This window comes from Carcharhinus amblyrhynchos, chromosome 20 (assembly GCF_965287045.1).
Source record: "Carcharhinus amblyrhynchos chromosome 20, sCarAmb.v2.hapA, whole genome shotgun sequence".
Classification (NCBI taxonomy): Eukaryota; Metazoa; Chordata; class Chondrichthyes; order Carcharhiniformes; family Carcharhinidae; genus Carcharhinus; species Carcharhinus amblyrhynchos.
This window is the reverse complement of record NC_137343.1, coordinates 41,840,248-41,853,191: the sequence shown is the minus strand read 5'-3', so window position 1 is coordinate 41,853,191 and position 12,944 is coordinate 41,840,248. Positions and strand designations below refer to the sequence as shown.

The window sequence follows — 12,944 nt, the reverse complement described above, 5'->3', positions numbered from 1 at the left end:
TTGGCCTCCACACTTTCTATGGTAATGAATTTCACACATTCACCATCCTGTGAGTGAAGAAATTTCTCTTCACCTCAGTTCTGAAAGGTTTACTACTTATCCTCAAGCTATGACCCCTAATTCTGTACTCCCCCACTATGGGAAACAGTCTTTTTGAATCTACCCTGTCTCACCTTGGTAGATTTTTATAAGTTTCTAATGAGATCCCTCTCTCTCTCTTCTAAACTCCAATGAACATAATCCTAACCTATTTAGTCTCTCCTCGTATGACAGACCTGCCATCCCAGGAATCAACCTGGTAAACCTTCGCGGTATTCCCTCTATAACAAGGACATCCTTCCTCAGATAAGGACACCAAAATGGCATAGGTGTGACCTCACCAATGCCCTATACAATTGCAGCAAAACATCCCCCTTCCTGTACTCAAATCTTCTCACTATGAAGGCCAAAATACCACTTGCCTTCTTTACTGCCTGCTGTACCTGCATGCTTACTTTCAGCAACTGGTGCACAAGGACATCAAGGTCTTGCTGAGTCTCCACCTCTCTCAGTTTAGACCCATTCAAGTAATAATCTGTCTTCCTATTATTGCTCCCAAAGTGGGTGACCTCCCATTTATCCACATTATATTGCCATGCACATGCCACACACTCATCATTGTCCAAGTCACACTGAAGCATCTCTGCATTCTCCTCACAGCTCACCCTCCCACTCAACTTTGAATCACCTGCAAATTTGGAGATAATGCATTTAGTTCCCTCTTCCAAATTATTAATATGCACATATAATGTGAACAGTTAGGGTCCTAGCACAGATCCCTGTGAAGCCCACTAGTCACTGCCAATCAGAAAAAGACTCATTTATGCCAATTCTTTGTTTCTTATCTGCTAACCAGCTTTCTATCCAGCTCAAGACATTACCTGCAATTCCATGTGCTTTAACGTTACGTAGTAGTCTGTTGTGAGACCTTGTCGAAAGCCTCCTGCAAAAACCACATCCACTGCTTTTCCTCGGTAAGCTCCACTAGTTATATCCTCAAAAATCCAATATATTCCCCTTTGTAAATCCACACTGACTTTGTCTGATTATACCACTGCCTTCCAAACAAAGTTATGAAATCCTTGATAATAGACTCTGGCAACTTCCCCAGTATCGATGTGAGGCTCACTGGTCTATAGTCCCTGTTTTCTCTTTCCCTCCCTTTTTGAATAGCAGGCTTACATTTCCTACCTTCCAATCTGTAGGAACAGAATCGAAAGAAGTTTGGAAAATAACCACTAATGGATGTACTATTTCCAGTGCCACTTAAGTACTCTGGGATGAAGGTTATCAGGACCTGGAGATTTGTCCACCTTCAATGCCATCAATTTGCCCAGAACCGTTCCTCAACTAATACTGATTTCCTTCAGCTCCTCACTAAAACTTGTTTCTCTCAGTATTTCAAGTACATTATTCATCTCTTCCTTTTGTGAAGACTCAAGTATGAATCTAATTCCTCGGCCATTTCTTTATTCTCCATTATGAATTCTCCCGTTTCTGACTGTAAGGGACCTGCGTGTGTTTTATCAATTTTTTTCTCTTTTAATGTACCTGTAGAAACTTTTACAGTCAGTTTTATGTCCCTGCTAGCTTACTTTCATTTTCTATTTTTCCCTTCTTAATCGAGCCCTTGATCCTCCTTTGAATTTTAAACTGCTCCCAAACCTGAAGCCTATTGCTTTTTCTTGCCAATTTGTGTGCTTCTTCCTTGAATCTGATATTATTCACAATTTCTCATGTAAGCCATAGTTTGGCCACAATTCTCTTCACTCTCTTGCACCAAATAGGAATTAACAACTTCTGGAGTTCACCTATGCCATATTTCCTATATTGCAGTGATTATACTTCAGAAAAAATACATCATTGATCGTAAAGCTCTTTGGCCTGTCCTGTGTTTGTGAAAGGCGTTATATAAATCCAAGCTGCTTTTGTGCCAATTTTGACTTCTTGAGCATTCCCATTTTAATTGCTCTGCCAATTGGGCGGCGTGGTAGCACAGTGGTTAGCACTGCTGCTTCACAGCTCCAGGGACCTGGGTTCAGTTCCCAGCTTGGGTCATTACCTGTGTGGAGTTTACACATTCTCTTCGTGTCTGCGTGGGTTTCCTCCAGGTGCTCCGGTTTCCTCCCACAATCCAAAGATGTGTGGATGAAGTTGATTGGCCACGCTAAAAATTGCCCTTGTGTCCTGAGGCGCATAGGTTAGAGGGATTAACGGGTAAATATGTAGGGATATGGGGGTAGGGCCTGGGTGGAATTGTGGTCGGTGCAGACTCAAAGGGCCAAATAGCCTCTTTCTGCACTGTAGGATTTCTATGATTTCTATGACCAGTGTCAGTTACACTATTCTTTAGGTCATTTGGACTAATGTCCTCTTATGTCAAATTTGTGTCAAATTTTGCTACAAGCTTTTGAAATATTTTATTACATAAAAGGTACTTAGGTTGATTGGTATCAATAAATTGTCCTGAATTGGGTCTCCCTTAATCTGGCGTACGTATAATTTCCTAAATTTGCACCTCCTTTATTGTGGAGTTCCACTAGAGGTATACAAAAATCGTCGATGATCGACGAAAGACCTGAATTAGGCACTCAGTGAGTGTGAAAATGGGCGGCGCAGGCTTGTAGGGCCGAAGGGCCTGTTTCCTGTGCTGTACTGTTCTTTGTTCTTTGTACTATATAAATTCCAATTATTGTTGACTGTATGCATAATTTTTTGTTTCAGGAGGGAGAAAACAGGTTAGGTTTGGGATATGTTCTTATCAAGTACTTACAATTGGTACATAATTAAGTAAGTTATTGGAGAATATATTTATGTCTTTATTTGAGGGAGATGATTTTATGTATCCACAGATTGTTCTGGTTGGGGCAGAGGAAGGTCTATATTCATTGAATGTTGTGAAGAACTCTTTGGTTCACATCCCTGGAACGGGGTCAGTGTTCCAGCTTCACATCCTAAAGGAGCTTGAGCGACTCGTCATGATTGCAGGTTATTATGGATTTGTTTCAATATGTTAACCAGCAATAAAACAGCATGGTGAATACCTTCAGAAACTCAGTATTGTGCCAAATGTCTAAAAGCAGTTCCACCCGATAAGCTTTGTCTTTGAATGTTTTTAATTTTATTCACCAGACTTTTCTATATTTGTACTTGTGAAGTTTCTCATTATATACCTCTCGTACAGCAAGGGCATTATCGCAGCTAATTTCATTTGTCTGTTTGACAGGAGAGGAACGAACCCTCTGTCTGGTGGACGTTAAGAAGGTGAAACAGTCATTAGCTCAGTCCCACTTGCCAGGTCAACCGGAGCTGGTACCTACAGTCTTTGACAGCTTAAAAGGATGTCACTTGTTTGCAGCAGGGAAAGTGAGCATCACTGCAACTCTTAATACGTTTTATTTTTAAGTATCTATTTTAACCTTGATGGAGAGTTTGCTGTGAGATTCTGTAATCCCCTTCAAGGTTTACAGTCATCTTAATGTATGAGTCAATGCATGGGTGGTTGCAAGAATTACCTGACTACATAAATAAGGATGTGTGCCATCAGCTGTTTCCTGTGTTGACAGTGAGGCATTTACCTGAACATTTAAATTGACTGTTAAATGTTGACATTAGGAAATGATTTTTTTTTTAGTTTTGGAGAAAGCAATTGTTTCACCCTTAGTTAGGATCTGGAGTATGTTTACAGCCAGGAATCTAGGGTATATGTAGGTAGATGCAAAGGAATCTCCTTGTATACACAGCAACGTGATGTAGCTCAAACCCCACAAGCCTGACCTACCATGCCAAATTATCTTATACCAACCAACCCTGAGGCACCTGCTCAGGGTGCACCTTGCTTGTAAAGAAAATCAAATTGTTTGAACACCTTCAATTTACCTTAAGATTGCTCCTTTTAGAAACTGAACATCATTGCACTCAGATTCCTGTAAGTGAGAGGACTGGAGTTAGTCCTTGCACTTCTTTCTGAAATTGAGGCATTGTTTCTCAATGCATTTAATTAGGTATTTCCGAGTTTGTTTTAAACTTTCTAAAGAATTCCATTCAGTGAATATCCCACCAGCTTCTGGTTTGGATTCCTCCAACCAAATCTATATCACTACCATAATACTGACATGGCATGTAACACATCCATGTGACAGTGACCAGGTATTTCTGGGGAACCAGAAGTTGAGAAACAATGTCACTTTTCTTCAACTTGACATCTATTACTAACGTTACTTTGACACGTTTGAAATTGTGTGTCTTGCAGATTGAAGCTGGACCGTGTATCTGTGCAGCAATGCCAGCCAAAGTGTGCATCCTACGTTATAATGATGGGCTTGACAGTTTCGCCATCCGCAAAGTGAGTGTGCTCATGCAGTGCACAAGAGAACATGTTAAAGCTCAGAATAAAACCATTGCACACTGCTGCTGCATGCTCTGCTTTGTTATTCTCCCGTATGTCAACTGTTACCAGCCTGTCATGTGTTCTTAAAGTATCTGAATTGGCTTTTATAGCACACCTTTGAGAATCGGTAAATTTGATGAATGAGAAAAGTTTTTTTTTTGGCTTTCGTAAACAATAACAATGAACTGAGTCACCCAGTATCATTTCCCTTTCATTCTGTGCAGGAGATTGAAACATCTGAACCTTGCAGTTGTATCCAATTCACTGGGTACAGCATCATCATTGGAACCAACAGGTTCTATGAGATTGAGATGAAGCACTATACACTGGAGGGTAAGAACGGCATCTAGGTAATGGAAGCATTGACTGTTGCAAAGTGGTTTTGCCAATACAACACCTGTGCTTGACAGTAGATACTAAATGTGCTGGAATTCTTTCTCTTCCGTTATTGATCTCCCTCTCATTCAACACACATTATTGATGAAATGTATTTTCTAAACTTGCCATTTTTCTAACACTTCTGCTGTTACTACTGTCTGTTCCTGGGCACCAACAGCCCTCCAATAACTCACTTGTCAGAATCTGTAGGAGGCCATTCAGACCGTTGAGTCTGGCTCTTTGGAAGAACATTCTAACCAGTTCCACTCTCCCTGCTTTACCTCCATAACCTTGCACATTCCTTCTTTTCAGATAGTAATCCAATTCCTTTCTGAATACCTTGTTCAAACCTGACTCCACCCTCTTCTCAGGAAGTTTGTTCCAGACTTCATTCACCCTCTGGGTGAAAACAGTTTTCTTTGCATCACTTCTACTCCTTTTTACCAATTATTTTCAATCTGTGCCCTCTAGTTCTTGATGCTGTCTTGAGAAGGAATTTCTCATTATTCACCTTGTCCATACCCCTCAGAATCTTGAATATTTCTTTTAAGTCTTCTCTCAGCACCTTTCCTCCAAGGAAAACAAATCCAGTTTCTCCAATGTATCCTCAAAGCTACATTTCTTTATCCCTGGCATCATTCTTGTAAATCTCCTTTGTATTCTGTCCAAGTAGCTGTTTGTCATATGTGAGCATGTGGTTACTGCCACACTATTCAGTCTTGTGGGAGCATTATAATCAAAGCTATGGCAGGAGTCAGCGATTGCAATCAAAAGGAATCCTAACTGGCTCTCTCTTTTCATCCTTTTCTTTGCGTAGAAGTGCAGAGGCCAAATGCATGCCTCCCACAGCTCAGACCAATAGACTGAAAAGACAGAAAACATTCCTCACCAATACAATTCTGTACTGCATCATCCAACGTACAATTCCACACTGCATCATCCATTGTATTGATCCACTACGCCATCCGCAGAGCCTCAAAGTCTAAGATATTATTTTAAAGTGACTTTTAATGCTCCAGATTTATTGCGTTCAGATAGCTGCTTGAAAATTAGGAATATTGCAGGGTCTGAGAGTAAGCAGCGTGGTATTCACTAGGTGAAAAACAACAACTTGATAAGCTACACGCCTCTGTCCTTTCATTCTGTATGTTCAAATATTTAAAATAAAAAGAACCTCCCTTGCCGAGTTGGACAGCATTTAAGGTTATACTGGGAAATGTTTAATCATAGCAAGCAGACAGATGTTCTAGCTTGATTTCATTAACACATTTCTGTTCGTTTAAGAATCTAGCCATGAATGTTCTGATGAATCTGGCTATAGTTGACCATTAAGAGCTGTAAATTTGCCTCTTTCTCCATGCAGAGTTTCTGGATAAGAATGACATGACTCTGGCCTCTGCTATTTTTGCTGCTTCATCCTACAGTTTCCCAATTGCCATTGCTCAGGTGAATACCAGTGGGCAAAAAGACGAGTTCCTGCTCTGTTTCCATGGTGAGTAATAAGCACCTATAAAGTGTCCTTTGTCTTTTGGGCAGATACCTGCCTTTAACAGTTCATACCCTAGAAAAGCGATTGAGCCTGATGTATATTGTTGTATCTGCAACTGATTGCCCGTTTATAAATCCCAAGTAGGTGAGAGAAAAATTCTGAAGGAATGCTTAAGTAAATCCATGGGCACAAATCATTGGAAAGTAAATATCCTTCTTGTGGTAGCTTTCTGCATTATATCTACCCTTTAAGCATCAATACAGTTTATGTTGCCTCTTTTTATGCTAAGTTGTAATACTAATGCATCCTTCCAAGATGTCAGCTTACTGAGAATTGCATCTCCCAAGTAGATAACAGCATGTATAGATATTATTGTGGCTTCTTGAACAGTATTCTGATGTTCAATGCAATATCCTTGTAATATGCACCCTGCCACCAGCATTTAATAGGATTTTTGGGTAGTTTCACCACTCTATCTTGCTGTTTTGTTCAATCTCCTCTAACTCACAATAGAATTTGGCGTCATTGTTGATTCATACGGAAGGCGCAGTCGCACTGATGACTTGAAGTGGAGACGTTTGCCCTTGGCATTTGGTGAGTGTGTATTCACAGGCTTTCTGAATGTGTATATTTAAGGTTCTGAGAGTAAAGTAGTGGAAACTGGTATAGTTCAAGGATTAGGATGAATTAATCAATAAATTATTTGGACTTGAAAATTGTAAATATATTTTCAAAATTTGCAGATGGCACCAAATTGGGAAACATTGCAAATAGTGAGGAAGAACACAATTAAATTCAAGATGACTTAATGAACTTCCTGAATAAGCTTGTAATTGCTGACGAATTTCAATACAGATAACTATGATGTATTGGTAAGAGGAATAAGAAGGCTCGGATGAGTCTCAATCGGATAGAGGAGAAAATGGATCCAGGAATGCAGATAGCCAACTCAGCAGGTTGGCCAGTTGTTGAATAGAAAAGGCGGCAATTCAAGGAATATTTGGGAGCAGTCCCCAGAAAATTAGGAATTCTGGCGGGGAGTCAACTTGGAACCTTGCAGCAAGATGAGATCAGGTGTTAGGATGAGGGATTGAATTGCCAGGATGAGGATGAGAGATCTTAACAGAGAAACATAGAACATTACAGCACAGTACAGGCCCTTTGGCCCTCAATGTTGTGCTGAGCTATGTCCAATCCCAAGATCAAGCTATCCCCTCCCTATGATTCTGAAGTGCTCTATGTGCCTATCCAATAACCGCTTGAAAGTTCCTAAAGTGTCTGACTCTACTATCACAGCAGGCAGTCTATTCCACACCCCAACCACTCTGAGTAAAGAATCGACCTCAGACATCCCTCCTATATCTCCCACCATGAACCTTATAGTTATGCCCCCTAGTAACAGCTACATCCACCCGAGGAAATAGTCTCTGCACGTCCACTCTATCAATCCCTCTCATCATCTTAAACCTCTATTAAGTCACCTCTCATCTGCTCCAAAGAGAAAAGCCCAAGCTCCCTCGACCTTTCCTCATAAGACCAACCCTCCAAACCAGGCAGCATCCTGGTAAATCTCCTCTGCACTCTCTCCAATGCTTCCACGTCCTTCTTATAATGAGGTGACCAGAACTGAACACAATATTTCAAATATGGTCTCACCAACGTCCAGTATAGTTGCAACATAACCCCACAGCTTTTAAATTCAAACCCTCTGTTAATAAACGCTAACATTCTATAAGCCTTCTTCATGGCTCTATCCACTTGAGTGGCAACCTTCAGAGATCTGTGGATATGAACCCCAAGATATCTCTGTTCCTCCACATTCCTCAGAACCCTGCCTTTGACCCTGTAATCTACATTCAAGTTTGTCCTACCAAAATGAATCACCTCACACTTATCAGGGTTAAACTCCATCTGCCACTTTTCGGTCCAGCTCTGCATCCTATCAATGTCTCTTTGCAGTCTGCAAGAGCCCTCCACCTCATCCACTACTCCTCCAATCTTGGTGTCATCAGCAAATTTACTAATCCACCCTTCAGCCCCCTCTTCCAAGTTATTGATAAAAATCACCAAATAGCAGAGGACCCAGCAGTGACCTGAGGTACACCGCTGGTAACTGGCCTCCAGTCTGAAAATTTTCCCTCCACCACCACCCTCTGTCTTCTATGATACAACCAGTTACTTATCCAATTGGCCAATTTCCTTCTATCCCACATCTCCTTATCTGCTTCATGAGCCTACCATGGGGAATCTTATCAAACACCTTGCTAAAATCCATGTATACGACATCAACTGCTCTACCTTTGTCACACACTTAATTACCTCCTCAAAGAATTCAGTCAAATTTGTGAGGCAGGACTTATCCCTCATGAAACCATGCTGACTATCCCGGATGAAACTGCATCTTTCCAAATGGTCATAAATCCTATCTCTCAGGACTCTCCATTAACTTACCAACCACCGAAGTAAGACTTAATTGGCCTATAATTACCAGGGTCATCCCTGTTTCCTTTCTTGAAAAGAGGAACAACATTTGCCACTTGCCAGTCCTCTGGCACTATCCCTGTGGACAGTGAGGACCGAAATATCAAAGCTAAAGGCTCCACAATCTCATCCCTTGCCTCACAAAGTATCCTAGGATGTATTCCATCTGGCCCAGGGGACTTATCCACCCTCAGGTTTTTCAAAATTGCTCATACGTCTTCCCTCAGAACATCTACCTCCTCCATCCTATCAGCCTGTATCACGCACTCCTCCTCAAAAACATGGCCCCTCTCCTTAGTGAACACTGAAGAAAAGTATTCATTCAACGCCTCACCTATCTCTTCTGACTCCATGCACAAGTTTTCACTAATATCCTTGACTGGCCCCAACCTCACCCTGTCATTCCTTTATTTCTCACGTAAGAGTAAAAAGCCTTGGGGTTTTCCTTTATCCGACCCACCAAGGACTTCTCATGTCCCCTCCTAGTTCTCCTAAGCCATTTCTTTAACTCATTTCTAGCTACCTTGTAACACTCAAGCGACCCAACTGAACCTTGTTTTTTCATCCTTACATATGCTTCCTTTCTTCCTTTTTCCTCTTAACAAGACGTTCAACCTCCTTTGTGAACCATGGTTGGCCATTTCCTCCCCTCCTGTCAGGGACCTATCTATCAAGGACATGCAGTATTTGTTCCTTGAACAAGGTCAACTTTTTATTTGTGCCCATATACTTGACAGTTTCTGCTCCCATCTTATGCTACCTAATTCTTGCCTAATTGCATCATAATTACCTCTGCCCCAATTATAAACCTTGCCCTGTCGTGTGACCCTATCCCCCTCCATTGCAATAATGAAGGACACTGAATCGTGGTCACTATCTCAAGTGCTCTCCCACAAACAAATCTAACACTTGGCCCGGTTCATTATCCAGTGCCAAGTCCAATGTGGCCCCACATCTTGTCGGCTTATCCACATATTGTGTCAGGAAACTCTCCTGCACACACTGTACAAAAAGTGTCCCATCCGAACTATTCGACCTATAAAGGTTCCAATCAATATTTGGAAAGTCAAAGTCGCCCATGATAACTATCCTGTGACCTCCACACCTATCCATAATCTGCTTTGCTATTTCCTCCTCCACATCTCTATTACTATTTGGGGGCCTGTAGAAAACTCCTAACAACATAACTGCTCCTTTCCTATTTCTAACTTCAGCCCATATTACGTCAGTAGGCAGATCCCCCTCGAAATGCCTTTCAGAAGCCATTAAACTATCCTTAATTAACAATGCTACTCTTCCACCTCTCTTACCGCCTTCCCTACTCTTACTGAAACATCTATACCCTGGAACTGCCATTCTTGTCCCTGTTCTAACCATGTCTCCGTAATGGCCACAACATCATAGTCCCACGTACCAATCCACGCTCCAAGTTCACCTACCTTATTCCTGATGCTCCTTGCATTGATGTTGGATTAGTTGGAGGAAAGGACTCCTCTTATTAGCCCACAAGTTGTGCTGAACAACCACTGAGCTGCCTTACATGGCAGCTCTGGTGTCCCTTCAATTACTGGGTTTCCAGAATCTTGGGAAATCTAGCAGGCATTAAATCCGATGACTGCAAACTCATTAACATATTAAAATCACTCATCTACTGCTCCAAAACAGATTACTCGACTTACCCTAAACTCACGACTTATGTTTAATATGATGTATAATTATTAGTTTTTACCAACGTTTTAGCAGAAATTGTAAAGATTAATGCATTGGCCTCATAATTTTTTTATCCTATTAGCATACAAGACTTATTGGCTGTAAACTTACTGATATTCACAGCAGAAATGAGTCGAGTTATTTCACACAGCGTTACATTGCAAGTGATTTCTGGAAAGTAATTTCTTGTTATTATTCCACAAGTTTTCTGTAAGTGCAGTTCAACTTCTAAACCCTTATATTCTTGTGTGACTTTCAGCTTACAGAGAACCGTACTTATTTGTAACTCATATCAACTCTGTGGAGGTTATTGAGATTCAGGGTCGCAATTCAGTCGGGTAAGTCCTGAGTCAAATTGTTTGCAGTCAGTGTTGAGAAACCCATGTAAAATAACGTTTTTGAATTGGCTCACAATGCATAGCTTAACTGTGAGCCTCCACAAACTGAAGGGTGCTGGGTTGGGTAGCAACTGTATATTTGAGCTAGACAGCCTGGTGAAAAGTTATTTACTTGATTATTGGACGTAGACTGGGCCTTTGCTAAATATTTCTATGCCAATGAATTAAGAATGGCTGGAGGTATACTAACTCGCCCTCCTTTTAATCCTTTTACTGTACCTAATTCTATCAGACAGGATCTTAGATTTATATTCAAGCATTAAGTGCTTGCCCCTGTGGGCCAGTCACCAAATTTATAGCATAGTGTTTCCTTTGGCAAGGAGCTACATCTTTTTGATAATGATCGATTATAAAATGTAGTTTTTCAATTGATGCTGACCAGCACCACAAAAGCACTTATTTCCATTGAGTAAGGAGGAATCATTCTTGGATGGTACGCTTCCCTAAGAAGACTACACATTGTCTACACTAACGGAAGTAAGCTCTCCAGAACTCAAGATCTCTATACCCTTTCCACCCCAAAGAAAAATTCTGCAATGACATTGAGCCCACTCTGTATTAAATAGCCATTTGAAAACACATCCAAGAGGGTCTACTTGGGAAGGGGGGAATGGGGGACATTAGCTAAACCCATTTACAGTACATCATTGTAATATGATGGTTTCTGGTCATCGCCTTAAAGAACATTGGAACAGTAGTATCCATTTAGCACTTCCAGCCTGTTCAGCCATTCAGTAATATCATGGCCTATCTGACCTAACGCCATACACCTGCCTTTTCCCTATATCCCTTCCTGTCTTTGGTTAGCAAAAATCTAACAATCTTAGTTCTAAAATTAACAATTGATCTAGCATCAATTGCTGTTTGCAGAAGGGAGTTCCAAACTCTCTCACCCCTTGTGTATAGAAGTGGTTCCTTCTTTCACTCCTGAAAGGTCTGGTCTCATTTTTAGTGTGCCTATCAATTTCCTCTCCTATCTCAAAAACTTTGAAATCATCCTTTTATCTTCTGAAATCAACTCTAGCTTGTGTAATCTTTCCATGTAATTTAACCCTTGGTGTTCAGATATCATTCTGGTAAATCTATACACATCCCTGTTCAAGGCCAATACATCCTTCCTAAAGTGTGGTGTCTGAAACTGCTCATAATACTCTAGGTCTGAACACATTCCCACCAAATCCAGCAACCCTGATGCCAATTTGCACTCTAGCAAGTGTTGGTTGGTATAAGGTGGAACTTTCAACCTCCCTCAGGGAAAAGTATAGCTTTGGAGAGCTATTGGCCATTTGGATTAGCCTACAGCTCTCCAGCAATGTGGAAATTAATTGAATGAAAAGAAGTTCTCCAGACGCTTTTGAGGTACTGCAAGCCTGCCATTGAGTCCCAGAGAACAGTTAAGTGGCAGGAACCCCACGGCAGGGAGGGGTAAGACATGTCCAGGGGTTCACTATGGTGTGATTGAGGGATATTATGGTGGGGGAGGCAGGAGGTCCGGAGGCACTCTGCACCCCCTACTTGCTGCCCTCATTTGAGCCGCTCCCCCCCCACCCCCCAAACTGTCATCTATCTCCAGTCTAAGAATTGAGGAGGAGCAGGTAAAGCTCTTAATTGACTATAAAAACGCAAGTTATCATAGCTGTAAAGGTTCTGTGTAAAATCAATTTGAGACCGTTTTAACCCATTTGGGTTCGAAACCCCCCTAGAAAAATTACTTCACAAGTTGGATTCCTACTGGAGAGGCATGGACAGAGTGGATAGTCAGAAGCTTTTTCCCAGGGTGGAAGAGTCAATTACCAGGGGGGCATAGGTTTAAGTTGCAAGGGACAAGGTTTAAAGATGTATGACGCAGATTTTTTACAGAGAGTAGTGGGTGCCTGAAACTCATTGCCAGGGAAGATGGTGGAAACGGATATGGTAGTGACTTTTGAGACGCATCTTGATGAGTACATGAATAGGATGGGAATACGGGGATATGGTCCCTGGAAGGGTAGGGAGTTTTAGTTAAGTTGGGCAGCATGGCCAATGCTGAAGGGCCTGTCCCTATGCTGTAATTGTTTTT

General features: G+C 41.4%; 1 protein-coding gene across 1 annotated transcript in view; it reads left to right on the top strand.

Annotated features, from left to right (window-relative positions):
- Window positions 1-12,944, top strand: part of LOC145355956 (citron Rho-interacting kinase-like) — a 180,815-nt gene that overhangs the window by 155,164 nt on the left and 12,707 nt on the right. Inside the window, exons 40-46 of the mRNA XM_080208469.1 lie at window positions 2,892-3,027; window positions 3,266-3,405; window positions 4,292-4,384; window positions 4,654-4,762; window positions 6,171-6,299; window positions 6,810-6,890; window positions 10,747-10,825. Of these exons, the coding sequence (XP_080064595.1) occupies window positions 2,892-3,027; window positions 3,266-3,405; window positions 4,292-4,384; window positions 4,654-4,762; window positions 6,171-6,299; window positions 6,810-6,890; window positions 10,747-10,825 (767 nt within the window). The remainder of the gene's footprint in view (window positions 1-2,891; window positions 3,028-3,265; window positions 3,406-4,291; window positions 4,385-4,653; window positions 4,763-6,170; window positions 6,300-6,809; window positions 6,891-10,746; window positions 10,826-12,944) is intronic.